This window comes from Lipotes vexillifer, unplaced genomic scaffold (assembly GCF_000442215.2).
Source record: "Lipotes vexillifer unplaced genomic scaffold, Lipotes_vexillifer_v1.1 scaffold1136, whole genome shotgun sequence".
Classification (NCBI taxonomy): Eukaryota; Metazoa; Chordata; class Mammalia; order Artiodactyla; family Lipotidae; genus Lipotes; species Lipotes vexillifer.
The window spans coordinates 1,952,132-1,979,769 of NW_006769631.1; the positions used below are offsets into that span (position 1 = coordinate 1,952,132).

Consider the following 27,638-nt stretch of genomic DNA (forward strand, 5'->3'; position numbering starts at 1 on the left):
CCCCCCCCCCCCCGCCGCCCCGCCCCCGCCACCTGCAACCTCTGGATACACTAATAAATTTTCCATTCCTATAGCTTTGCTTTTCCCAGAGTGTCATATGATTGGAATCATACAATATGTAGCCTTTTGGTTCTGGCTTTTTTCATTTAGGATTTGTCTATGTTGTTGCATGCATCAGTAGCTTTTGCTTTTTCTTTCTTTCCTTTTTTTTTTGCCGAGTAGTATTTTACTGTGTGGATTTACCACTGTTTTTTTATTCACTCCCCTGTTAAAGGATATCTTGGTTGCTTCCAGTTTTTAGCAATTATGAATAAAGTTGCTACAAACATTCAAATATTGGGTTTTGTGTGAACATAAGTTTTCAAATCACTTGAGTAAATATGTAGGAATACATTGCTGGGTCATACAGTATAAGAAACTGTCAATCTGTCTTCCAAATATATATTGAAAGTGCATGATGATGGGAATTCCCTGGTGGTCCAGTGGTTAGGACTTGGTGCTTTCACTGCCGAGGGCCTGGGTTCAGTCCCTGGTCGGGGAACTGAGATTCTGCAAGGCTCACAGCGCAGCAAAAAAAAAAAAAAAGTGCATGATGATTCTGAATTTCTACATGCTGGCAGCCTTAAAATACTGCTCTAGGTTTAATGTTGGAATGTAAGCTGACAACATTGGCAGTTCTAGAAGGTCAGTTTTTTTTACAAGGTGAATCGTTTCAGATTTATTTCATAAATAGGAATATAATTTGTAGTACAATTATTTTTTCCTTTTCTTCTAGCAATAGACTTCCTAATTTTATTTAGAACCAGAGGTTTTTAATAGGATGTAGTGAATTATGTAATTAATTTTGAGCAGCTGATGCTTTTTGTGTGTGTGTGCCCTTGGTTCATCTGTAATTGGCTCAAAATACAAGAAAATAAAAAATAAGAAGTTTAAAGCTTGGATTCACCTGTGCACAAATTCTTCCTTGAAAATTTGCTTTTGCCTTTCATGCTTACTTTTCAGTTGTGTTCAGCAGAACTAAATATTCGCTCTTGACCCATGAAGCAGATAACCATTTTCTCATGTCTTATCAAGAAAAAAAAAGATTTTTTTTTCCACAGAATATTTTGAGTGGTAGAGTTCAAAAATCAATTTGAAATAAGAGCCACAATTACCAGAGATTATATATCTTCAGAACTGTTTTCTTTGAAGATCCTTAAGCATACTAATTATAATATTTAATTTGAAAATTGCTTTTGGTAGTCAAGGGCAGAAATAAGAAACATATGGAGAGAAGTGAGCATTGATTTATTGGTTGGTTGAGCATACCTTCTGGTTTACCTTAGACAGTCTCAATTCTAGAGTTATTGTTTATAGTGTCCCCTTCACTTTCAAGTAGGACGCTCAACAGTATCCATTTCTTATTCTGAGTTAACTGAAGAACTTTTTTTCCCCTGCTTCTGAAAGAAAGAGGTAACCAACTAGATTATACTGTTTTCTAGCTCTTGGGACATTGCACCAGAAAGTAAACTCAAAATTTTATATTTGTGCCATGAGTCCAATGTAAACACATTTAACATCCTAACTGACATCTATCTTCAACATAAATTTTTATTTTATTTTTATTCTTTTAATATTTATTTTTATTTATTTTGGCTGCACCAGGTCTTAGTTGCAGCATGTGGGATCTTTAGTTGCGGCATGTGGACTCTTAGTTGTGGAATGCATGCAGGATCTAGTTCCCTGACCAGGGATCAAACCTGGGCCCCCTGCATTGGGAGCATGGAGTCTTACCCACTGGACCACCAGGGAAGTCCCTAAATTTTAACTTTAGTTTTTTGTTTCTCCTGCTTCTTGGTGTACCTGAGGAGATATGACACTATACAAAAAAAAAAAAAAAATCAAGCCTATAGCTTAAGGATGTTTTTAATTGCTTTATTTTTTTTTATTTATTTATTTTTTTTCTTGCGTTATGCGGGCCTCTCACTGTTGTGGCCTCTCCCATTTGCAGAGCACAGGCTCCGGACGCGCAGGCTCAGCGGCCATGGCTCACGGGCCCAGCCGCTCCGCGGCATGTGGGATCTTCCCGAAACGGGGCACGAACCCGCGTCTCCTGCATCGGCAGGCGGACTCTCAAGCACCGCGCCACCAGGGAAGCCCTAATTGCTTTATTTTTATATTTTTATTTTTATTTTTATTTATTTTTTTAAAATGTCTATTCAGGTCCTCAGCCCATTTTTATTTATTTATTTATTTTATTTATTTATTTTTTAAAATAAATTTATTTATTTGTTTTTGGCTGTGTTGGGTCTTCGTTTCTGTGCGAGGGCTTTCTCCAGTTGCAGCGAGCAGAAGCCACTCTTCATCACGGTGCTTGGGCCTGTCACTGTCACGGTCTCTTCCGTTGTGGAGCACAGGCTCCAGACGCGCAGGCTCAGTAGTTGTGGCTCACGGGCTTAGTTGCTCCGCGGCATGTGGGATCTTCCCAGACCAGGGCTCGAACCCGTGTCCCCTGCATTGGCAGGCAGATTCTTAACCACTGCGCCACCAGGGAAGCCCTAATTGCTTTATTTTTAAATGAAGACATCTTAGTATCTTTTAAAGGCAGAATTTAGGAAGAGAATTGCTGCATTATTTAGAATAGCAAAAATTGGAAAAAAAAGTCTAGTTGGTTCTGATTAAATAAATTATGGATACATTCATGGAATACTATGTAGCCATTAAAAATAAAGAGGCAGATCTCTATTTACTAGCATAGAAAGATGTGTGAGATAAAAATTAAGGGAAAAAAAACAGGCTGCAGAGAAGTATGAATAGCATCATTCCAATTTTGTAAATAAAAATTAAATGAAAACTCTGATGGCCATGTCTGTATAATCCAGAAGCATTTATTAGACAGTTAAGAGTGGTTAAGTCTTAGTGGTAGAATAGGAGAGAAAGAACATGTATCATTCACTTTTTACCTGATATAATTTTTAAAAAGAAAGACAATTAGTTCTTTGTGGGGAAAATTTATATACTAGTAGACCATATTAAAATAGGGTAGTCTTCTAAATTTCATGTGTGAAAATAATATATGAAACATTCTTTTTTACAGTGGACAGACTGGTTCAGGGAAAACATTTACTATGATGGGTAAGTAAATTAGAGATTAACATTTACTGGCTTAGTCTACTCTTTTTGTGATGACAGAACTTAGTATATTTTTTGGAAAGGAATACTTTCTGGTATATGATGTTGACCTCATAAAATTAGGGTTACTTCCCAAGCTTCTGTCAGACTGCGACTTCCATTATAGCAAAGTCTGTGTTTTTAGCTATGTTCCCAGCTCAATGCTTAGCACAGAGTACGTGCTCAATGAACAATTTTTGAAGTGGGCTTTTTAATGAATTTTTATATATTATGTACCTGTAGAACCACTACGCAGACCAAGATTCCTAGTCAGTAACTACTCCCACTGCTGTCCCCTGACATATGTATTACTCTGACTTCTGTCATCACTAGTTTCGCTTGTTTTTGCACTTCTACAAATGAAATTTTACTGTATTTACTCTTTTATGTATGGCTTCTTTCTCTCAGCCTGAGGTTTGTCAGATTCACTAATGTTATGGCATGTAGTAGTAGTTTATTTCCATTACTGTATAATAGATTATTGTATGAATATAACACTTTTTCTATTTTTTTAATAGATCTTTATTGAAGATAATTGCTCCACAATACTGTGTTAGTTTCTGTTGCACAGCAAAGCAAATCAGCCATATGCATACATATATCCCCATATCTCCTCCCTCTTGAACCTCCCTCCCATTGTCCCTATCCCACCCCTCTAGGTCATTGCAAAGCACCGAGCCGATCTCCCTGTGCTATGCTGCTGCTTCTCACCAGCCAACTATTTTATATTCGGTAGTGTATATATGTTGACGCTACTCTCACTTTGCCCAACTTCACCCTCCCACCACATGTCATCAAGTCCATTCTTTATGTCTGTCTCTTTATTCCTGCCCTGCAACTAGGTTCATCAGTACCATTTTTTTTTTTTAGATTCCATATATATTCATTAGCATATGGTATTTGTTTTTCTCTTTCTGACTTACTTCACTCTGTGTGACAGACTCTAGGTCCATCCACCTCACTACAAATAACTCAGTTTCGTTTGCTTTTATGGCTGAGTAATATTCCATTGTATATATGTGCCACATCTTCTTTATCCATTCATCTGTCGATGGACATTTAGGTTGGTTCCATGTCCTGGCTATTGTAAATAGTGCTGCAATGAACATTGTGGTGCATGTCTCTTTAAATTATGTGAGCATCTTTTCATGTGCCTCTTGACCATCTGTATGTCTTCCTTGGTGAAATGTCTGTTTACGTCTTCTGCCCATTTTTTAACTGGATTGTTTGTTTTTTTCATATTGAGTTCCATGAGCTGTTTGTATATTTTGGAGATTAATCCTTTGTCTATTGTTTCATTTGCAAATATTTTCTCCCATTCTGAGTGTTGTCTTTTTGTCTTATTTATAGTTTCCTTTGCTGTGCAAAAGCTTTTAAGTTTAATTAAGTCCCATTTGTTTATTTTTGTTTTTATTTCTGTTACTCTTGGAGGTGGATCAAAAAAGACCTTGCTGTGGTTTATGTCAAAGTGTGTTTTTCCTATGTTTTCCTCTAAAAGTTTTATAGTGTCTGGTCTTACATTTAAGTTTTTAATCCATTTGGAATTTATTTTTGTATATGATGTTAGGTAGTGTTCTAATTTCATTCTTTTACATGTAGCTGTCCAGTTTTCCCAGCATCACTTATTGAAGAGGCCATCTTTTCTCCATTGTATGTTCTTGCCTCCTTTGTCATAAATTAGGTGCCCATATGTGTGTGGGTTTATCTCTGGGCATTCTGTCCTGTACCATTGAGCTATATTTCTGTTTTTGTGCCAGTACCATACTCTCTACCATTCACTAATGTTATGGCATGTAGTAGTAGTTTATTTCCATACTGTAGCTTTGTGGTATAGTTTGAAGTCAGGGAGCCTGATTCCTCCAACTCCATTTTTCTTTCTCAAGATTGCTTTGGCTATTCGGTGTCTTTTGTGTTTCCATACAAATTGTAAGATTTTTTTGTTCTATTTCTGTGAAAAATGCCATTGGTAATTTGATAGGGATTGCATTGAATCTGTAGATTGCTTTCGATAGTATAGTCATTTTCACAATATTGATTCTTCCAATCCAAGAACATGGTATATTTCTCCATCTGTTTATGTCATCTTTGATTTCTTTCATCAGTGTTTTATAGTTTTCTGAGTACAAGTCTTTCACCTCCTTAGGCAGGTTTATTCCTTAGGTATTTTATTCTTTTTGTTGCAGTGATAAATGGGAGTGTTTCCTTAATTTCTCTTTCTGATTTTTCGTTGTTGGTGTATAGGAATGCCAGAGATTTCTGTGCATTAATTTTGTATCTTGCAACCTTACCAAATTCATTGATTAGTTCTAGTAGTTTTCTGGTGGCATCTTTAGGATTTTCTATGTATAGTATCATGTCATCTGCACACAGTGACAGTTTTACTTCTTCTTTTCCAATTTGTATTCCTTTTATTTCTTTTCTTCTCTCATTGCTGTGGCTAGGACTTCCAAAACTATGTTGAATATGAGTGGTGAGAGTGGACATCCTTGTCTTGTTCCTGATCTTAGTGCACATGCTTCCAGTTTTTCACCACTGAGCATGATGCTTGCTGTGGGTTTGTCATATGTGGCCTTTATTATGATGAGGTGAGTTCCCTCTACACCCGTTTTCTGGAGAATTTTTAACGTAAATGGGTGTTGAATTTTGTCAAAAGCTTTTTCTGCATCTATTGAGATGATCATATGGTTTTTTTTCTTCAGTTTATTCATATGGTGTATCACATTGATTTGCGTATATTGAAGAATCCTTGCATCCCTGGGATAAACTCCACTTGATCATGGTGTATGATCCTTTTAATGTGCTGTTGGATTCTGTTTGCTAGGATTTTGTTGAGGATTTTTGCATCTATGTTCATCAGTGATATTGGTCTATAATTTTCTTTTTTTGTGATATCTTTTTCTGGTTTTAGTATCAAGGTGACGATGGCTTTGTAGAATGAATTTGGGAGTGTTCCTCCCTCTGCAATTTTTTGGAAGAGTTAGAGAAGGATGGGTGTTAGCTCTTCTCTAAATGTTTGATAGAATTCACCTGTGAAGCCATCTGGTCCTGGACTTTTGTTTGTTGAAAGATTTTAAATTCTGGTTTCAATTTCATTACTTGTGATAGGACTGCTTATATTTTCTAATTCTTCCTGGTTCAGTCTTAGAAAATTGTACCTTTCCAAGAATTTGTCCATTTCTTCGTGCTTGTCCAATTTTTTGGCATATGGTTGTTGTAGTAGTCTCTTATCATCCTTTGTATTTCTGCAGTGTCACTTGTGATTTCTCCCTTTTCATTTCTAATTTTATTGATTTGCGTCCGCTCCCTTTTTTTCTTTCTTTTTTTTTTTTTTTTTTTTTTTTGGCAGTACACGGGCCTCTCACTATTGTGGCCTCTCCTGCTGCGGAGCACAGGCTCCGGACACGCAGGCTCAGCGGCCATGGCTCACAGGCCCAGCCGCTCTGCAGCATGTGGGATCTTCCCAGACTGGGGCACGAACTCGTGTCCCCTGCATCGGCAGGCAGACTCTCAACCACTGCTCCACCAGGGAAGCCCTCCCTTTTTTTCTTGTTGAGTCTGACTAAGGATTTATCAATTTTGTTTATCTTCTCAAAGAACCAGCTTTTAGTTTTATTGATTTTTGCTATTGTTTTCTTCATTTCTATTTCATTTATTTCTGCTCTGATCTTTATGATTTCTTTCCTTCTACTGACTTTGGGTTTTCTTTGTTCTTCTTTCTCTAGTTGTTTTAAGTGTAGGGTTATATTGTTTATTTGAGATTTTTCTTGTTTCTTGAGGTGAGATTGAATTGCTGTAAACTTCCCTCTTAGAACTGCTTTTGCTGCAACCCATAGGTTTTGGGTCATCATGTTTTCATTGTCATTTTTTTCTTTGTATTTTTTAATTTCTTCTTTGATTTCTTCAGCGATCTCTTGGTTATTTAGTAGCACAGTGTTTAGCCTCCAGTGTATTTTACACTTTTTTTCCTATAATTGATTTCCAGTCTCAGAGCGTTGTGGTCAGAAAAGATGCTTGATATGATTTCAATTTTCTTAAATTTTTCGAGGCTTGATTTGTGACCCAAGATGTGATCTGTCCTGGAGAATGTTCCGTGTATACCTGAGAAGAAAGTGTATTCTGCCACTTTTGGGTGGAATGTTCTATAAATATCAATTAGATCTATCTAGTCTGTTGTGTCATTTAAAGCTTGTGTTTCCTTATTTATTTTCTGTTTGGATGATCTGTCCATTGGTGTAAGTGAGGTGTTAGAAAGTCTTCTACTATTATTGTGTTACTGTCAATTTCTCCTTTCATGGTTGTTAGCATTTGCCTTATGTATTGAGGTGCTCCTCTGCTGGGTGCATAAACATTTTTAATTGTTATATCTTCTTCTTGGATTGATCCTTTGATCATTATGTAGTGTCCCTCCTTATCTCTTGTAACAGTCTTTATTTTAAACTCTATTTTATCTGATACGAGTATTGCACTCCAACTTTCTTTTGATTTCCATTTGCATGGAATATCTTTTTCCATCCCTTCACTTTCAGTCTGTATGTGTCCCTAGGTCTGAAGTGGGTCTCTTGTAGACAGCATATATATGGGTCTTGTTTTTGTATGCATTCAGCCAGTCTCTGTCTTTTGGTTGGGGCATTTAATGCATTTACATTCAAGGTTATTATCAATAGGTGTGTTTCTATTATCATTTTCTTTCTTTCTTTCTTTCTTTCTTTATTTTTTTGAAAATATATAATTTTAATGTCCTCCAAATGTCACACCCATTTTCTTAATTGTTTTGGGTTTGTTTGTTTGTTTTTAACATCTTTACTGGAGTATAATTGCTTTACAGTGGTGTGTTAGTTGGGTTTGTTTTTGTGTGTCTTTTTCTTCTCTTGTGTTTCCCACTTAGAGAAGTTTCTTTAGCATTTGTTGTAAAGCTGGTTTGGTGGTGCTGAATTCTCTTAGTTTTTGTTTGTCTGAAATGCTTTTTGACTTCTCCATCGAATCTGAATGAGATCCTTGCTGGGTAGAGTAATCTTTGTTTTAGGTTTTTCTCTTTCATCACTTTAAGTATATCCTGCCACTCCCTTCTGGCCTGCAGTTTCTGCTGAAAAATCAGCTGATAACCTTATGGGGATTCCTTTGCATGTTATTTTTTGTTTTCCCCTTGCTGCTTTTAATATTTTTTCTTTGAACTTAGTTTTTGTTAGTTTGATTAATATGTGTTTTGGTGTGTTTTTCCTAGGGTTTATCCTGTATGGACTCTCTGTGCTTCCTGGACTTGGGTGACTATTTCCTTTCCCATGTTAGGGAAGTTTTCCATTATCTCTTCAAGTATTTTCTCAGACCCCTTCTTTTTCTCTTCTTTTTCTGGGACCCCTATAATTCGAATGTTGGTGCATTTAGTGTTATCCCAGACATCTCTGAGATTGTCTTCAGTTCTTTTCATTCTTTTTTCTTTTTTCTGCTCCTCGGCAGTTATTTCCACCATTTTGTCTTCCAGCTCACTTATTCCTTCTTTTGCCTCAGTTATTCTGTTAGTGATTCCTTCTAGTGTATTTTTCATTTCATTTATTGTGTTGTTCATCTCTGTTTGTTTGTTCTTTAGTTCTTCTAGATCTTTGTTAAACATTTCTTGTATTTTCTCAATCCGTGCTTCCATTCTGTATCCGAGATTCTGGATCATCTTTACTATCATTACTCTGAATTCTTTTTCAGATAGATTGCCTATTTCCTCTTCATTTATTTGGTCTTGTAGGGTTTTTTTTACCTTCCTCCTTCATCTGTGACATATTTTTTTGCTCTCTCTCTCTTTTTTTTTAAATGAGTGGTATTGTGTTCCAGTTTTCCTGGTTGTTTGGCCTGAGGCTTCCAACACTGGAGTTTGTAGGCTCTTGGGTAGAGCTGGGTCTTGGTGCTGAGATGAGGACCTCTGTGAGACCTCACTCTGATGAATATTCCCTGGGGTCTGAGGTTCTCTATTAGTCCAGTGGTTCAGATTCGGAGCTCCCACCGCAGGAACTTCTGCCCAACCCTGTGCTCACAAATCAAGATCCCACAAGCTGTGTGGGGTGGCAAAGAAAAGAGAACAATAACAAAGTAAAAAATAAAATTAGACTAGGAAACTAATAGATATATTAGAAAGAATGTAAAAATAAAAATATAGATGAATCAACAACCAGAAGGTACGTCAGTACCACAATAGTAAAAAAGAGGAGGAGGGAGAAGAAAAAAGAAAAAAAAAAGGAGCAGGGGGAAGGCCTTGGCTATGGAGAGCAGGGCCTAAGCAAGGGTGAGGTTTGGGCGGTGGGTGGGGCCAATGCTCAGCACCCACAGGGCTCGAAAAGGCCCTGGGGGCTGTGGAGGGGGGTGGGGCTTAGGCTCAAGGAACAGAAGGGGCCCAGGCATGCCCCCCACCCCTGGTCTCAGAGGATGGGGGACCTCACCTGGGAGCGCAGCAGGCTTCCTGGGCTTGAGTGGGTGGGGCAAACGCCCTCCTCTCCTCTCCTGCTCCTCCGGTCTGGGGTCTGGGAGGGCCCCTCCCACCTGCCAATCCTGATCTCCCTGTCCTTCCTCCTATACCCCCAGGACCAATGCGGGGTGGGCCTTGGAGGGCAGGGAACTGGTCTGGGAGCTCAGTAGGCTCCCTGGGCCCGAGTGGGCGGGGAAAACACCCTCTGCTTCTCTCCCCCTCCTCCTCGGTGGCCCCTCCCACCTGCCACTCCTGATCTCCCCAGCTGCCCTCCTGTGCCCTCAGAACCCATGTGGCCTGGATGGGGCTTTGTTGGGGGGAACTGGTTTGGGAGCTCAGGAGCCTCCCCGACACCAGTGGGCCAGGCGATCACCCTCTGCTCCTCTCCCACTCTTCCCGGAGAGTCCCTCCCACCTCCCTCTCCTGATCTCCCCAGCCTCAGGGGTGCCGATCCTGTCTGCCCTCCATTTCTCCTCCCCCCTGGGTTCCCCTACATCCTACCGGTTCACTCTGGGGTTCCTCCCATCTCTTTGGGGTCAGAGTCCCCCACCAGCAGCTGGCAGGTGCCCTAGCTGTGGGGAGACGCTAACTCTGCGTCTTCCCACACTGTCATCTTAAAGGAGTTCCACATTTTCTATTCTGCTGTTGCTAGACAGTTTTAGAGCACATGAATAGTACTGTTATGGACATTTTTTTCTTGTGTGGGTCTTTTATAGTGCATATCTACTGAACTTTAAACTTCTGGGCATGGACTTGCTGGGTTATAGTATATGTATGTTCAGCTTTAGTTAAAAAGGTCATGATGGAGATGTGTAGATTTGGAATTTCCCAGTGCTCCACATCCATGTCCACACTTGGTATTGTCCGTTTTAAAAGTTTTAGTTGTTCTGTAGTATGTATAGTACTATCTCGTGTTTTTATTTGCACTTGTTTGATGTCCATTGACTACTAAGCACCTTTTATACATTCATTGGACATTTGAATAGCCTCTCTGTAAAATGCCCATTCAAGCTTTTATCTCTTTTTTTAAAATAAATTTATTTATTTATTTATTTATATTTGGCTGCATTGGGTCTTTTTGCTGTGCGCAAGTTTTCTCTAGTTGCAGTGAGCGGGGGCTGCTCTTCGTTGTGGTGCGCGGGCCTCTCATTGCTGTGGCTTTTCTTGCTATGGAGCACGGGCTCTAGGTGCACGGACTTCGCTAGTTGTGGCTCGCGGGCTCTAGAACACAGGCTCAGTAGTTGTGGCGCATGGGCTTAGTTGCTCTGCGTTATATGGAATCCTCCCAGACCAGGGCTTGAACCTGTGTCCCCTGCATTGGCAGGTGGATTCTTAACCACTACGACACCAGGGAAGTCCCTCAAGCTTTTTTCTTATTTAAAAATTATCTTGGGCTTCCCTGGTGGCGCAGTGGTTGAGAGTCTGCCCGCCGATGCAGGGGACACGGGTTCGTGCCCCAGTCTGGGAAGATCCCACATGCCGTGGAGTTTTCTGTCTGTAGATAATATTCTAATATTATCTGTCCTCTGTGTTCATTTACTTGCATTTCTCTGCCCTGTTTTATGTATTTTTTTTTCTTTTTTTTTCTTTAAGGTATAGCACACCGAGATGACGATAATATTTTAAAATTTATTTTCTGTAACTTTCTAGCATACACCAGCATTTTGTTAGTTCCTTTGGTCTCTAAGGCATATATATATATTTTAAATAAATTTACTTACTGATTGATTGAGTTTTGGCTGTGTTGGGTCTTCATTGCTGTGCATGGGCTTTCTCTAGTTGGGGCAAGCGGGGTGCAACTCTTCATTGCAGTGCACTGGCTTCTCATTTCAGTGGCTTCTCTTGTTGTGGAGCATGCGCTCTATGCACATGGGCTTCAGTAGTTGTGGCACACAGGCTTAGTTGCTTCTTGGCATGTGGGATCTTCCCGGACCAGGGCTTGGGCCCGTGTCCCCTGCATTGGCATGTGGATTCTTAACCACTGCACCACCAGGGAGGTCCCTCTAAGGCATGTTTAACTAATACATGTAGTAACTTTTGGATCTTTTCTAGCTTTATAGTTTTTTTTCTGACAAATATAGCTATAGCTTGAATTAGTATCCAAAAAATCCTGCTGTTTACATATCCACTCACATCTCCCCTTTTCCCCAACGTTAACAAAATAGAGATTGGATTGCTCTTCAGTTTTCTGTCTGTACAGAAATCTTGGGAAGAATTCCTATAGTATCTTTCTTACCGGCTTGGCTTTTATTGCCCAATTAAGAAAATACTAGCTAATGCTAATTTTTATACCCTGTGAGATAGTTATTACCATTATTCTTTCCATTTTATAGTTGAAAACTCCAAGAGATTTAAGTAATTAGCCTGTGGCCCCACAGCCAGTGTATAAAGATCAGCCTAGGAGACAGAATGTCTTATGCAACAGTAAAGTACAATTATTTGTTATTTCTGCTAATTTTGGTACCTGCAGAAGGAAAAATTTCAAGCTTGGGACTGAAATGGATTTTTTAATTTATCAAACAACAACTGCTTTTAAAAATTGCTTAGTGGCTATTGTGGGCCCTTCCCTTCAGTCCCATTGATAGGCAGGTTCTATTATGCCATCTGTTACAGACCACGATTTATCTTGTTTGGGGCCTGAAAGAAACTGACTATACAGTTTGTCTTTTCTATATGAATTGCCTTTCAGTGTTGCTGTTTTGAAAGACTCCTGTTATCAGAATAAAAATGAACAGCTATATATATATTTTTTTACATTTTTCTTTAGGACCATCTGAATCTGATAATTTTTCTCATAACCTGAGAGGAGTAATTCCACGAAGTTTTGAATATTTGTTTTCCTTAATTGAACGTGAAAAAGAGAAGGTAAAACTTATTGTAAAATTAAAGCGATTCTATGAAATACCTAGTTTTGAGTAGCTAACTACTAATAATTAGCTCATGATACATGGAGGGGCATCATTGGTAGTCTACAGTGTGGATAGGCTAGAGTCATAAAAAAAATCTTTCAATTCTTAAGATTAAATTAAGGATTCTGAGTTTATTATTTTCTAAAAGTTTTTAGTCTGTAAAACATGCATCATCCATGAACCCACATTGAAAGAAAGCAGAATGTAGTGCTTCTTAGGCTCTCAGATTTTACAAGAGAGAAAGTGTAAAGAAAATCTTAACTGAGGAAAACAAATTCATTAAGCTCCATCACCTACCTGCGCCTAGGCTCACAGTTGACTGCAGCTGTCCCTACATCTTCATGACAGCCACTAGTAATGGGCCCATCTGTACCTCCTTTGCAGCACCTGCTACCACCTGACTATGCTCTCCTTCACACGTAGTGTGGCTCCATCATCCTAGCGATGTGGCCTTCCATTTTCCATTGGCTCCCAGATTGGGTCATTCTGTTGGTTGTGCGTCTTTAGCTTAGGGAATTCCAGGCTTAAGAGCCATTAGTGTTTTATGTTCTATTACCTATGTGCCAACGAGTCTGATATATAGCATTGGTTTACCCCTTACTCCTTTGCAGAAACTATGCCTGACCATTGCAGTTAGACACACATATTATGTGCCAGTGACGTAAGTTTAGTGACATGCATTTCTGTGGTTAAAAATCCTATAGCGAGGCTTTTTAAAGAAAACTTTTATTTGTTTATTTTTTTAAAGAGAGACTTTTAAAATACATTGTTTTCAGTCGTTTGAGGAATATAACACTTGATTCATATATAAGACAGGTGAAAATGGAATTGCTATTTTCATCACAAGGGAAAAAAATTATGTAACTATGTATGGCGATGGATGTTAACTAGACTTATTGTGATCATTTTGCAATATATACAAATATCAAATCATTATGTTATACGCCTGAAACTAGTATAATGCTGTATATCAATTATACCTCAATTAAACAAAAAATGGAATTGCCTATTTGGAATGCTCAAGTCCCACCTCCCTGTCTTTGTTCTGAGGCACTGTTGGGAACTTTAGGGCTCCTGGGACCACAGTTCGATGCTGCTTTAAAGTGTACTGATGTGCTGAAACTAGTAATCTGTATTTTAAAACTGACTTTTAAGTGTCCTGTATTGTGTAAAGGATAATGTTGTAGGAAATTTATATGTTGTGAAGATGAATGCTCATGAAAGGTAAGGATGAACTCATGAAAAGAATATAGCTAAACCAGGCTTCTCTCTTACAGGCTGGAGCTGGAAAGAGTTTTCTTTGTAAGTGTTCCTTTATTGAAATCTACAACGAGCAGATCTATGACCTCCTGGACTCTGCATCGGCTGGACTGTACTTAAGGGAGCATATTAAGAAGGGAGTCTTCGTTGTTGGTGCTGTGGAGCAGGTGGTGACCTCAGCTGCTGAAGCCTATCAGGTACCCTGCCTTGAGCAATTTGATTCGTAGGCAACATAGCGTGCTGTGACGAGCACCTTGATCTCAAAAAGAAGAAAGAGTTGAGTTACTAAAAATGTTTTGTGAAGCCATAACCAGAATGTTCATGAGAAGAAATGAAAGAAGGATATGACACTGTTTTATAAATTTCCCCTTAGTTAAAATAGAAGTTTGACCCCTGATTTTGTGTTATTTTGGTGGTGTTCATTCCGATCATAGACTCTTAAAAACAACCTTATATGTCACTGGGGGACAGTTTGTTAGTGACCATATCCCTTTAGTTGTTCCTCCTGGGAGCTGCCCTTTTGTTTTTTGGGTTTTTTTTAAAGGATATAGAGTTACAGTTTTATTTTATTATTATTTATTTATTTAATAAATTTATTTATTTATTTAATTTTGGCTGTATTGGGTCTTCGTTGCTGCACATGGGCTTTCTCTAGTTCTGGCGAGTGGGGCTACTCTGTTGCGGTGCGTGGGCTTCTCATTGCGGTGGCTTCTCGTTGCGGAGCAAGGGCTCTAGGCACACGGGCTTCAGTAGTTGTGGCATGCTGGCTTAGTAGTTGTGGCACACGGGCTCAGTAGCTGTGGCGCACGGTCTTAGCTGCTCCGCGGCATGTGGGATCTTCCCGGACCAGGGCTCGAACCTGTGTCCCCTGCATTGGCAGGCAGATTCTTAACTGCTGCGCCACCAGGGAAGCCCGGAGCTGCCCTTTTGAAGAGCTCCTGGGATCTCTGCCCTTCAAAGCAGCTGGCTCTGCTCTCTATTTTCTACCCTTGTTTATTACTTGTTAGGTGTCAAAAGGCAATCTCTTTTGGCCATTCAGCTAAGGACAAACAAATCTCTTCACAGGAATTTGCAAAATATTCTATTCACGTTTTTTTTTTTGAATTTTTGAATTTTTTTGAATTTATTTTTTTATACAGCAGGTTCTTACTAGTTATCCATTTTATACATATTAGTGTATATATGTCAATCCCAATCTCCCAATTTGTCACAACACACACACACACACACACACACACACACACACACACACACCCTGCCACTTCCCCCACCTTGGTATCCATACGTTTATTCTCTACATTTGTGTCTCTATTTCTGCCCTGCAAACTGGTTCATCTGTACCATTTTTCTAGGTTCCACATATATTCGTTAATATATAATATTTGTTTTTCTCTTTCTGACTTCACTCTGTATAACAGTCTCTAGATCGATCCACGTCTCTACAAATGACCCAATTTCATTCCTTTTTATGACTGCGTAATATTCCATTGTATACATGTGCCACATCTTTTTTATCTATTTGTCGATGGGCATTTAGGTTGCTTCCGTGACCTGGCTATTGTAGATAGTGCTGCAATGAACATTGGGGTGCATGTGTCTTTTTGAATTATGGTTTTCTCTGGGTATATGCCCAGTAGTGGGATTGCTGGGTCATATGGTAATTCTATTTTTAGTTTTTTAAGGAACCTCCATACTGTTCTCCATAGTGGCTGTATCAATTTACATTCCCACCAACAGTGCAAGAGGGTTCCCTTTTCTCCACATCCTCTCCAGCATTTATTGTTCGTAGATTTTCTGATGATGCCCATTGTAACTGGTATGAGGTGATAACTCATTGTAGTTTTGTTTTGCATTTCTCTAATAATTAGTGATGTTGAGCAGGTTCTCATGTACTTCTTGGCCATCTGTATGTCTTCTTTGGAGAAATGTCTGTTTAGGTCTTCTGCCCATTTTTGGATTGAGTTGTTTGTTTTTTTAATATTGAGCTGCATGAGCTGTTTATATATTTTGGAGATTAATCCTTTGTCCATTGATTCGTTTGCAAATATTTTCTCCCATTCTGAGGGTTCTCTTTTCGTCTTACTTGTAGTTTCCTTTGCTTTGCAAAAGCTTTTAAGTTTCATTAGGTCCCATTTGTTTATTTTTGTTTTTATTTCCGTTACTCCAGGAGGTGGATCAAAAAAGATCTTTCTGTGATTTATGTCAAAGAGTGTTCTTCCTATATTTTCTTCTAAGAGTTTTATAGTGTCCAGTCTTACATTTAGGTCTCTAATCCATTTTGAGTTTATTTTTATGTATGGTGTTAGGGAGTGTTCTAATTTCATTCTTTTACACGTAGCTGTCCAGTTTTCCCAGCACCACTTATTGAAGACACTGTCTTTTTTTTTTTTTTTTTGTGGTATGTGGGCCTCTCACTGTTGTGGCCTCTCCCATTGCGGAGCACAGGCTCCGGACGTGCAGGCTAAGCGGCCGTGGCTCACGGGCCCAGCCACTCTGCGGCACGTGGAATCTTCCCGGACTGGGGCACGAACCCGTGTCCCCTGCATCGGCAGGTGGACTCCCAACCACTGTGCCACCAGGGAAGCCCTGAAGAGACTGTCTTTTCTCTATTGTATATCCTTGCCTCTTTTGTCATAGATTAGTTGACCATAGGTGTGTGGGTTTATCTCTGGGCTTTCTGTCTTGTTCCATTTATCTATATTTCTGTTTTTGTGCCAGTACCGTATTGTCTTGATTAGCTTTGTAGTATAATCTGAAGTCAGGGAGTCTGATTCCTCCAGCTCCAATTTTTTCCCTCAAGACTGCTTTGGCTCTTCGGGATCTTTTGTGTCTCCATACAAATTTTAAGATTTTTTGTTCTAGTTCTGTAAAAAATACCATTGGTAATTTGGTAGGGATTTCATTCAGTCTGTAGATTGCTTTGGGCAGTATAGTCATTTTCACAGTATTGATTCTTCCAATCCAAAAACATGGTATATCTCTCCATCTGTTGGTATCATCTTTAATTTCTTTCATCAGTGTGTTATAGTTTTCTGCATACAAGTCTTTTGTCTCCCTAGGTAGGTTTATTCCTAGGTATTTTATTCTTTTTGTTGCAGTGGTAAATGGAAGTGTTTCCTTAATTTCTCTTTCAGATTTTTCACCATTAGTGTATAGGAATGCAAGAGATTTCTGTGCATTAATTTTGTATCCTGCAACTTTAACAAATTCATTGATTAGCTCTAGTAGTTTTCTGGTGGCATCTTTAGGATTCTCTATGTATAGTAACATGTCATCTGCAAGCAGTGACAGTTTCACTTCTTTTCCAATTTGTATTCCTTTTATTTCTTTTTCTTCTCTGATTGCCGTGGCTAAGAATTCCAAAACTATGTTGAATAATAGTGGTGAGAGTGGACATCCTTGTCTCTTTCCTGATCTTAGAGGAAATGCTTGCAGTTTTTCACCATTGAGAATGATGTTTGCTGTGGGTTTTTCATATATGGCCTTTATTATGTTGAGGTAGGTTCCCTCTATGCCCACTTTCTGGAAAGTTTTTTTTTATCATAAATGGGTGTTGAATTTTGTTGAAAGCTTTTTCTGCATCTATTGAGATGATCATGTGGTTTTTATTCTTCAATTTGTTAATATGGTGTATCACATTGATTGATTTGCATATATTGAAGAATCCTTGCATCTCTGGGATGAATCCCACTTGATCATGGTGTATGATCCTTTTAATGTGTTGTTGGATTCTGTTTGCTAGTATTTTGTTGAGGATTTTTGCATCTATATTCATCAGTGATATTGGTCTGTAATTTTCTTTTTTTGTAGTATCTTTGTCTGGTTTTGGTATCAGGGTGATGGTGGCCTCATAGAATGAGTTTGGGAGTGTTCCTTCCTCTGCAATTTTTTGGAAGAGTTTGAGAAGGATGGGTGTTAGCTCTTCTCTAAATGTTTGATAGAATTCACCTGTGAAGCCATCTGGTCCTGGACTTTTGTTTGTTGGAAGATTTTTAATCACAGTTTCAATTTCATTGCTTGTAAATGGGTTTGTTCATATTTTCTCTTTCTTCCTCTATTCACATTGTATGGATTCTAACCTGGCCAGTTGATTTTAAACAGTTTTTTTGTATATAATATTTGTTGCATATACAATATTGCCACATGCATATAACTTACTAAGCATAATGTTAAAATGAACTTGCAGGACCCCATTAGTCAATTTAAACTTAAATATCACCAATATTATCATTCTACCTGTGTGCTTCTTTCTATCTCATATCCCTGGTTCCTCCCTAAACATAAGCACTGTGCTGAATGTCATTATTATTTTCTTCTACTTTTAAATCACATATGTATGTATTTCTTAAAATGTTAGTATTGCCTGTTTCTGAGTTTTAAAAAGAGGTATGTATATTGCCTTCTATAACTTTTTAAAAGTCAACACAGTGTATGAAATTCATCTGTGTTGCCTTTTTTTCACTGCTGTGTAATCCATTATATGAATATTTATAAATAAATAAATATACATGTATCAGGGTTCATTAATTTATTCTTCCATCTTCAGCAAATCTTTTTCAAACATCTTAAACTGTGACTCTCATAGTAAGAGATAGGTTTTACTTGTGATCCGGTGTATGTATATATGCATATTCAAAAAATAATGTTGAGATTTTGATTGGAATTGCATTGCAGTTAGAGACCAGTTTGGAGGGATTGACATCTTTACAATAGAGTTCATACATGAACATGGTATGTCTCTTCATTTAATTGGGTCTTTAATGTCTTACAATAATTTTCACCATAAAAGTCTTACCTATTTTTTGTTACCTTTATTCTAATATACCTTATATTTTTTATTGCTCTGGTGGGGGATAACTTCTTTTTAAAATTACATGTTGTCAGGCTTCCCTGATGGCACAGTGGTTGAGAGTCCGCCTGCCGATGCAGGGGACATGGGTTTGTGCCCTGGTCCGGGAGGATCCCACATGCCGCGGGGCAGCTGGACCCATGGGCCATGGCTGCTGGGCCTGTGCGTCCGGAGCCTGTGGTCCGCGGCAGGAGAGGCCGTAGCGGTACTGCAAAAAAAATAAATAAATAAAAAATTACATGTTGTCTGTTATGTATATAAATGCAGGTTTTTTAATAGAATGCTTTTATGATCAGCCACCCTGTAAACTATCTTATAAAATCAAGGATGTGTGTTAAATTTTGTCAGATGCTCTTTCTACCTCTACTGAGATGATCACGTGGTTTTTCTCATTTAACATGTTAACATGATAAAATATTGGATTAGGTTTGTCAGTATTTTGTTTATCATTTTTCATCAGGGCTTAAGATTGAGATAAACTTGTGTTTTTCCTTTTTCCTACTTTCCTTGTCTTGCTTTATTACCACCTTTATGTGTTTTCTGGAAATACGTGTGATTAGAATGACCTGTTCTTAAAAAGCATGTAGCACTCATCCCCCAAAACATCTGAGCCTTGTGTTTAGTTAGATTGATTATTTGTTTATTTATTTGGTAAGAAGATTTTTAACAACAAATAAAAATTCTTCAATAGACCTATGTAGGCATTTTGGGTCAGAAGTCTTGATAGGTTGCGTGTTCCTAGAAAAATTTTAGTTTCCTATAGGTTTTCAAATATATTGGCGTAAAGCTGTTCCTAGTATTCTCATTTTAAAAATCTTTGCTGTAACTACAATTTTGTTCTCTTTTTGAATAGTTGTGATGGTTTATATGCCCTTACTCTTTAATGTTTTATTTTTACTCTCTTTGGGTTTATCCTACTGTCCTTCCGACTTCTTAAGCTCGATGCTTAGCTCATTTTGGCCTTTCTTTTGTATTTAATGCTATAAATTTACTTAATATTAAAGTTTACACAAGTTTTAATATCTTAACTGTCATATAGATCTAAGTATTATTCCGTTATAATTTCTTTTTTGACCCATGATTTACTTAGAAATGTGATTTTGAATTCCCCAATTTATGGGAAATTTAAATTTATTTTTTATGTTGATTGTTAATTGCATTGGGATCAGAGAATGTGGTCTTGTGTGATTCCTAGTCTTTGAGATTTATTGAGAAATTATTTATAGCTTAATACAATGGCCAACTTTTATAAGGGTGTGCTTGAGAAGAATGTACATCCTTGGATATAGGGTTTTATATTTTTACTAATATTTTTTTTCTGTATAATCTATCAATACTTGAGATATATTAATCTCCAACTAAAGTGTTGGTTTTGTCTTGACTTTTTTCTATATACGTAAATATATATGTATACATATAGAGATAGACTTTTATTAGGGGCATATGCAAGTAGTAGAATTAATATATCTTCCTTTGATTTGAATTCGTAGTTCTGTATTTATATTAACACAGTTTTCTTTTTTTGTTGTTGTTGTTGTTTTTGTTTTTGCAGTACGCGGGCCTCTCACTGTTGTGGCCTCTCCCGCTGCGGAGCACAGGCTCCAGACGCGCAGGCTCAGCGGCCATGGCCCGCGGGCCCAGCCGCTTCGCGGCATGTGGGATCCTCCCGGACCGGGGCACAAACCCGTGTCCCCTGCATCGGCATGCGGACTCCCAACCACTGCGCCACCAGGGAAGCCCTATTTTTTTTTTTTTTATTTATTTTTTATTTTTTATTTTTTTGGCTGCGTTGGGTCTTTATTGCTTTGTGCGGGCTTTCTCTAGTTGTGGAGAACGGAAGCTACTCTTCGTTGCGGTGTGCAGGCTTCTCGTTGCAGTGGCTTCGCTTGTTGTTGAGCATGGGCTCAAGGCACACGGGCTCAGTAGTTGTGGCATGGAGGCTCTAGAGCGCAGGCTCAGTAGTTGTGGCACATGGGCTTAGTTGTTCCGTGGCACGTGGGATCTTCCCAGACCAGGGCTTGAACCCCTGTCCCCTGCATTGGCAGGCAGATTCTTTTTTTTTGTTTACGGTACGCGGACCTCTCACTGCTGTGGCCTCTCCCGCTGCGGAGCACAGGCTCTGGACGCGCAGGCCTAGCGGCCATGGCTCACGGGCCCAGACGCTCCGCGGTATGCGGGACCATCCCGGACCGGGGCATGAACCCGCGCCCCCAGCATCGGCAGGTGGACCCCCAACCACTGCGCCACGAGGGAAGCCAGCAGTCGGATTCTTATCCACTCCCACCACCAGAGAAGTCCCTAGTTTTCTATTATTAACACAGTTTTCTATTAACATATTTTGCCTTAAAAATTTATTTTGTCTGATATTGACATACCATTCAGCATTCTTTTGATTAGTTATTTGCCCGGTATATATTTTCCCATCAGTCCTCTGTATTTTAATGTTTTAAGTTTTTCTACAAGAAAAACCACGTAGTTATATCTTGCTTTAAAAAAAAAAATTTTTTTTTTTGACAGCATCTTACCTAACTTTACATAAGTATGATTGTTGATATTGTTGGACTGGTTTCTACCATCTTTCTTAGTGTTTTGTGTTCTGTTTTATTCAGTACTCTTTCCCCTTTCTTCCTTCCTTTTAAAAAAAATATTTATTTATTTATTTGGCTGCGTCGGGTCTTAGTTGTAGTATGTAGGATCTTTAGTTGTTACATGTGAACCCTTAGTTGCAGCATGTGGGATCTAGTTCCCCAACCAGGGATTGGACCTGGGCCCCATGCATTGGGAGTGTGGAGTCTTCACCACTGGACCACCAGGGAAGTCCCTCTTGCTTCTTTTTAAGATGAGCAATTTTAGGTTAACAGCAAAAGTGAGGGGAATGTACAGTGATTTCTCATATATCCCGTGCTCCCCCAAATGCGTAGCCTTCCCCATTTTAAACATTCCCTACTAAGGTGGTTCAATTGATGAACTTACATTGACATATCGTAATCACCCAAAGCCCATAGTTGACATCAGAGTTCACTCTTGGGTTTCCTTTTTGGTTTTGATCCCGTATGCAGCACCATTTGTTTAAAAAAATTTTCTCATTTGGTTGCCTTTGCACCTTTAAAGAAAATCAGTTGACCGTACGTGTATGGGTTTATATCTGACTGTATTGTTTCATTGATCTATGTGTCTGAATCAGTTACCAATACACAACTGTCTTGATATTGATATTGTTGCTCGATACTAGGCAAACCTGAGGGTATCATAGGTTTGGCCCCCCACCACCACAATAAAGCAAATTTTGCAATAAAGTGAGTCACATGAATGTTTTGGTTTCTCAGTGCATATAAAAGCGCTCTTCCGTAGTTTATTAAGTGTGCAATAGCATTATGTCTAAAAAAACAATGTATATACCTTAATTTAAAACTGTTTTATTGTTAAAAAATGCTAACCATCCTCTGAGCCTTCAGTGAATCATAATCTTTTTGCTGCTGGAAGGTCTTTCCTCAGTGGTGATGGCTGCTGACTGATAGGGATGCTGGTTGCTGAAGGTAGGAATGGATGTTGCAATTTCTTAAAATAAGACAACAATGAAGCTTGCTGCATCAGGGGACTCTTACTGTCATGAATGATTTCTCTGCAGCTGTTTGGTACCATTTTACCCATAGTGGAACTTCTTTCAAAATTGGAGTCAGTCCTCTCAAACCTTGCCCCGCTTTATCAACTATGTTTTTATAATATTCTAAATCCTCTGTTGTCTTTTCAACAATCTTCACAGCATCTTCGCCAGGAGTAGATTCCATTTCAAGAAACCACTCTCTTTGCTCATCCATAAGAAGCAACCTCTCATCTGTTTTATCAGGAGATTGCAGCAGTTCAGTCACATCTTCAGGCTCCACTTCTAATTCTACTTCTCTTGCTATTCCTACCACATCTGTGTTATTTCCTCCACTGAAGTCTTGGACCCCTCCAAATCACCCATGAGGGTTGGAATCAGCTTCTTCCAAAGTCCTGTTAATGTTGATATTTTGTCCTCTTGCCATGAGTCGTGAATGTTCTTTATGGCATCTAGAGTGGTGAATCCTTTCTGGGAAGTTTTAGTTGACTTTCCTCAGATCCATGAGAGGAATCACTATACATGGCAGCTTTAGTCTTATCAAGTATATTTCTTTGATAATAAGATTGAAAGTCAGAATGACTCCTTGATCCATAGGCTGCAAAATGGATGTTGTATTAGCAGCCATGAAAACAACATTAACCTTGTTGTACATCTCCCCCAGGGCCCTTGGGTGACCAGGTGTATTGTCAATGAGCAATACTATTTTCAAAGGAATTTTTTTTTCTGAGCAATAGGTCTCAACAGTGACCTTAAAATATTCAGTAAACCATGTTGTAAACAGATGTGCTGTCATCCAGGCTTTGTTGTTCCAGTTATAGAGCATAGGCAGAGTAGATTTAGCATAATTCTTAAGGCTCTAGGAATTTTAGAATGGTATATGAGCATTGGCTTCAACTTAGTCACCAGCTACATTAGCCCCTAACAAGAGAGTCAGCCTTGCTTGACACAGGGTTGCCACAAACCTTCAATTTGTAAAAAACATAATATCTGCAAAGCACAATAAAATGAGTTAGGTCTGTATTGTTATTGCTGAGAAGTACGTCTTGAGATCAGGTAGAGTAAGTTCTCTAATTTCTTAACAATTAGTTTGGTTATTCTTTAGTCCTTTGCATTTTCATATACTCAGATTTAGTTTTAGTTTCTACAGAAAAGACTGCTGGGATTTTTGAGTGGAATTGGGTTGAATCTGTCGATCAATTTGGGGAGAATTAATATCTTAACAATATTGAGTCTTCCAATCCATGAGTATTCACCAAATAGTTTTGTGTTTTGCTTTTGATTTTTGTTTGTATTTGGCCTTTGCATAAGTATTTAAATAAGCAGACTTGTATTTGCTTTTTCACCTTATATTGCACAAATGATAGCATATTTTACACTTTTACACTTGCTTTTTAAAAATTTTTATTTATTTTTATTTTTATAAATTTATTTATTTTTGACTGTGTTGGGTCTTCGTTGCTGTGCGTGGGCTTTCTCTAGTTGAGGCGAGTAGGGGCTACTCTTCGTTGAGGTGCACAGCCTCCTCATTGCAGTGGCTTCTCTTGTTGCGGATCACGGGCTCTAGGCACGTGGGCTTCAGTAGTTATTGCACATGGGCTCAGGGTAGTTGTGGTTCACGGGCTCTAGAGTGCAGGCTCAGTAGTTGTGGCACACATGCTTAGTTGCTTCGTGGCATGTGGGATCTTCCCGGACCAGGGTTCAAATCCGTGTCCCTGTCATTGGCAGGCAGATTCTTAACCATGGCACCACCAGGGAAGCCCTGCACTTGCTTTTTTAAGCTAATAGTATTTTGAAATTTGTCCCATGTTTGAGGATCTCTCTCTCTTTCTCTTTGCAGCTGTATGAATGTATCATTATCTACTATTTAATATACAGTATTTAGTGTTGTGAAAAGGAAGCATGAACTACTAACCAAAAAAATAAAGATATAAACAATTTCATTTTTATGCTATGGCTGGTTAATAGAGAGGGTTATAACAGCTCCATTTATTGAGTGTATGTGCTAAGCCCTGTGCTAACTTCTTTTGTATACATTATTTCGTTTAATTTTTTATCTACTCTTTGAGATAAGCTACTAATTTCTTCATTTTATCCAATACATATTATGACCATGCCACTCAAGAATGTAGTTCTCAGACTATGGGTGTCACATAGGAAGTTGTTAGAAATGCAGGATCTCAGTCTCTATCTCACGTCTGCTGAGTCAGAATCTGAATTTTAACCAGATCCTAGCTGATTAGCATTCATATTACAGTTTGAGATGTTCTGCCCTGTGAGGTAGGTACCCATATTCCCATTTTACAAATATGGGACTGAGCCTTGAAAAGGTCAACTGGCCCCCAGACCACACAACTGGTAGATAGTGGAGCCAAGAGTTGAACTCATGTTCATCCTGTTCTAGGGTCTGAAGTCTGAACCTTCGTGTATCTGCTTGCCACAGGGAATAGGGAGGGAAAACAAATACTTTGTAGACCAAAAGAGCTAATAAAACTTTGGGCTTGAAGGTAATTTTAAGATTTATTTTATCTAACTTTCTCATAGTCTCGGTAAAGAAGAGGGTTCAGAGAGATTTTGCAATTTGCATTGAGTTAATACAAATAGAGAAATGGCAAAACCCATTCTAGATCCTATGCCTTCTGATTTCCTGCTTGTTTTCTTTCATGACATGGAGAAGAATCAAAGAAGGAAAGGGAAAGGAAAATAACTTGTGTGTATTTCTCTCACCACTCTTTGCAAATTTCCTACTGATGTTTGTGGCTGTTGTGACCACTTGGAAGTCGTGATAACGTATTTTCCTTTTGCCTAGGTGTTGTCTGGAGGGTGGAGAAACAGACGTGTAGCATCAACATCAATGAATAGAGAATCCTCTAGGTCTCATGCAGTCTTTACAATTACAATAGAGTCGATGGAGAAAAGCCATGAAACTGTGAACATACGGACCTCCCTTCTCAATCTGGTGGATTTAGCAGGATCTGAACGGCAAAAAGATACCCATGCAGAAGGGATGAGATTGAAGGTAAGAATGGAATTATGGTCTTCAATTCTTGACTGAATTATTACTAGAAGTCAATACCAAGCTAAGTGTTTTGAGGGCTACAAAGGGTTAAGAAACTGCTTTCATCCAAAAGGTATAGAAATTTTTGTTGTGGGGTAGGGACAGTAAACATGCATGGGATATGACAAGTGTCAGTAGCAAGAGTATTTGAATTCATGCCAAAAGGGGTGATATTATGAGTGGTAGCAGGGGTCAGAGGAAGAAGGGTGTGACATGGCCTGCTTGGGGGAAGCATGGCAAAGTAGTTCTTGATTTAAGGGTTAAGGACCTTGTTCTAGGCTAAGGTATTACCAGAAGTTCTTGCTAATATGTATTGCTAATGTGTATATGTATATGTATTGTAATATGTACTGTCAATAAAATGTGTGTGGTGACTTCCCTGGTGGTCCAGTGGTTAGGATTTCATGCTTCCAATGCAAGGGACACGGGTTCAATCCTTGGTCAGGGCACTAAGTTCCCACATGCCCTGCGGACAAAAAACAAAAAAAGGTTCTTACATTATAAAACAACTATACTCCAATAAAAATTAATTAAAAAATAAAATGCGTGTGGATTCTACAGTTTAGAATATATAAGGTCGGGGGTGAGGGAGAAGAGTCAGAAATGGTAGAGGAGAGGGTCTTGTTTGCCTTAAAAGTGAGGGCTTGAGCCGCTTGAGCTCTCAGGCAGTTTCAGTCTGTCTCACATTTGTGTTTCTATGGGGACATGAAGCAAAGAAAAATAGCATAAGTTCAAAATAGGACATATGCTGGGCCCATTCTAAATGCTTTATATATATTAGCTATTTAACTGTCCCAACAACTCTGGGAAGTGATCCTATTATCCTTTCTATTTTGAAGAAACTGGAGGAAATTTTTCAGGGGCACATGGCTAAGAGTCGCTGAGATTCAAATGGTAATCCAGCTCCACAGACAGGGCTCTCAACTGTGACCCTAAACCACCTTTCTAAACAGATAGTGGCAACTCCAAACTCATCACATCTTGCTTAATAATTTCTATTCCTCCTCTCTTTTTTTCTATTCTCCCACTTCTGCAGACCCAGTTATCGAAATATGCTCCCTACGGTAAAAATCCAGTGTAACACGTTTAACCCAAACATTTTTCTTTTCTCCTGAAACCAGTCTTTTAAAGGGGTTTTATTATACATTACATTTTAGAATTAGACCGAATGTTCTCTTGTAATATGTTCATTGGTGGCTTTGTGGGACATGGGAGTGGGTTATTAGTTACCATACCCTTATAACGTAGCAAACATTTTAACATAAAAGGATTGAAAAATATGCCTGTTAATGCACTGCAACTTTTTTTCCTCTTTTCTCTTCTAGATTTTATCCCTACCTATAGGTCAGTTCAAAACTATTACAATTATGAGGTGACATTGATATTTTTTTCCTTCACGTGATTTTTGTGTTTGTATTTGAATAGTACTAAAATTGCAGTGTGTGCTTTGAATAGGAAGAGGTTTGTGGACAGTTGAGGACATCTTTTTGCTGAGAAGTTAGTTACCTTAACTAATATTGTCCCTGTCTTGCCTTTCCATTCAAAATTGCCACCCTGCTAGGTATATTTTAATTCAAAATACTAAAAAGACATCAGTGCACCTCAATTTTTTGTTCTTTTTCCCCAACGCCCTAGGAAGCAGGTAACATAAACCGATCGTTGAGCTGCCTGGGCCAGGTGATTACTGCACTTGTCGATGTGGGTAATGGAAAACAGAGACACGTTTGCTACAGAGACTCCAAACTTACCTTCTTACTCCGGGTAAAGTAGATCATTGGGTTCCTGGGCGCCTGTTTTGGTTATGCTCGCTATGGTTGGTAGTCGGATAATCTCTCAGCCTTGGTGCTAATAGTATACATTTTCTTTGCTTAAAAAACATCTTGTGGTTTCTCCCCTGAAATTGTGTACCATTCATATCATTAAACAGGATTCCCTTGGAGGTAATGCCAAAACAGCCATAATTGCAAATGTTCATCCAGGATCTAGGTGTTTTGGGGAAACCCTATCAACGCTTAATTTTGCCCAAAGAGCCAAGCTGATTAAAAATAAGGTAAAATACTGAGTATGCTTAAGTAAATTAGAAAAATATTTAAGCTTGTAGTATCTCACTTTTGTGATTGCCCTCATATTAACATTAGCTTTTAGTTATTGTATTTCTCTGTTGTGAAAGCCTAACTCTAAGCAGGGTTTCTATTTTATCTTTCCGAGCCTTCTATATCGCTCGTGTAATTTGAGACTAGAATAGGTCTTGTGGTCTTTATTGTTTGGCTAGTTTTTTCTGAAGGGAAGGCAAAGTTTTTCTTTTGTAATTGGGCTGGAGACTAAATTTATTTACCTAAATCATGCTATCGGAGCTGGGTGCT

General features: G+C 38.7%; 1 protein-coding gene across 1 annotated transcript in view; it reads left to right on the forward strand.

Moving 5' to 3' along the window:
• Positions 1-27,638, forward strand: part of KIF15 (kinesin family member 15) — a 75,861-nt gene that overhangs the window by 11,509 nt on the left and 36,714 nt on the right. Inside the window, exons 5-10 of the mRNA XM_007445714.1 lie at positions 3,077-3,114; positions 12,366-12,463; positions 13,785-13,964; positions 25,027-25,236; positions 26,911-27,036; positions 27,203-27,325. Of these exons, the coding sequence (XP_007445776.1) occupies positions 3,077-3,114; positions 12,366-12,463; positions 13,785-13,964; positions 25,027-25,236; positions 26,911-27,036; positions 27,203-27,325 (775 nt within the window). The remainder of the gene's footprint in view (positions 1-3,076; positions 3,115-12,365; positions 12,464-13,784; positions 13,965-25,026; positions 25,237-26,910; positions 27,037-27,202; positions 27,326-27,638) is intronic.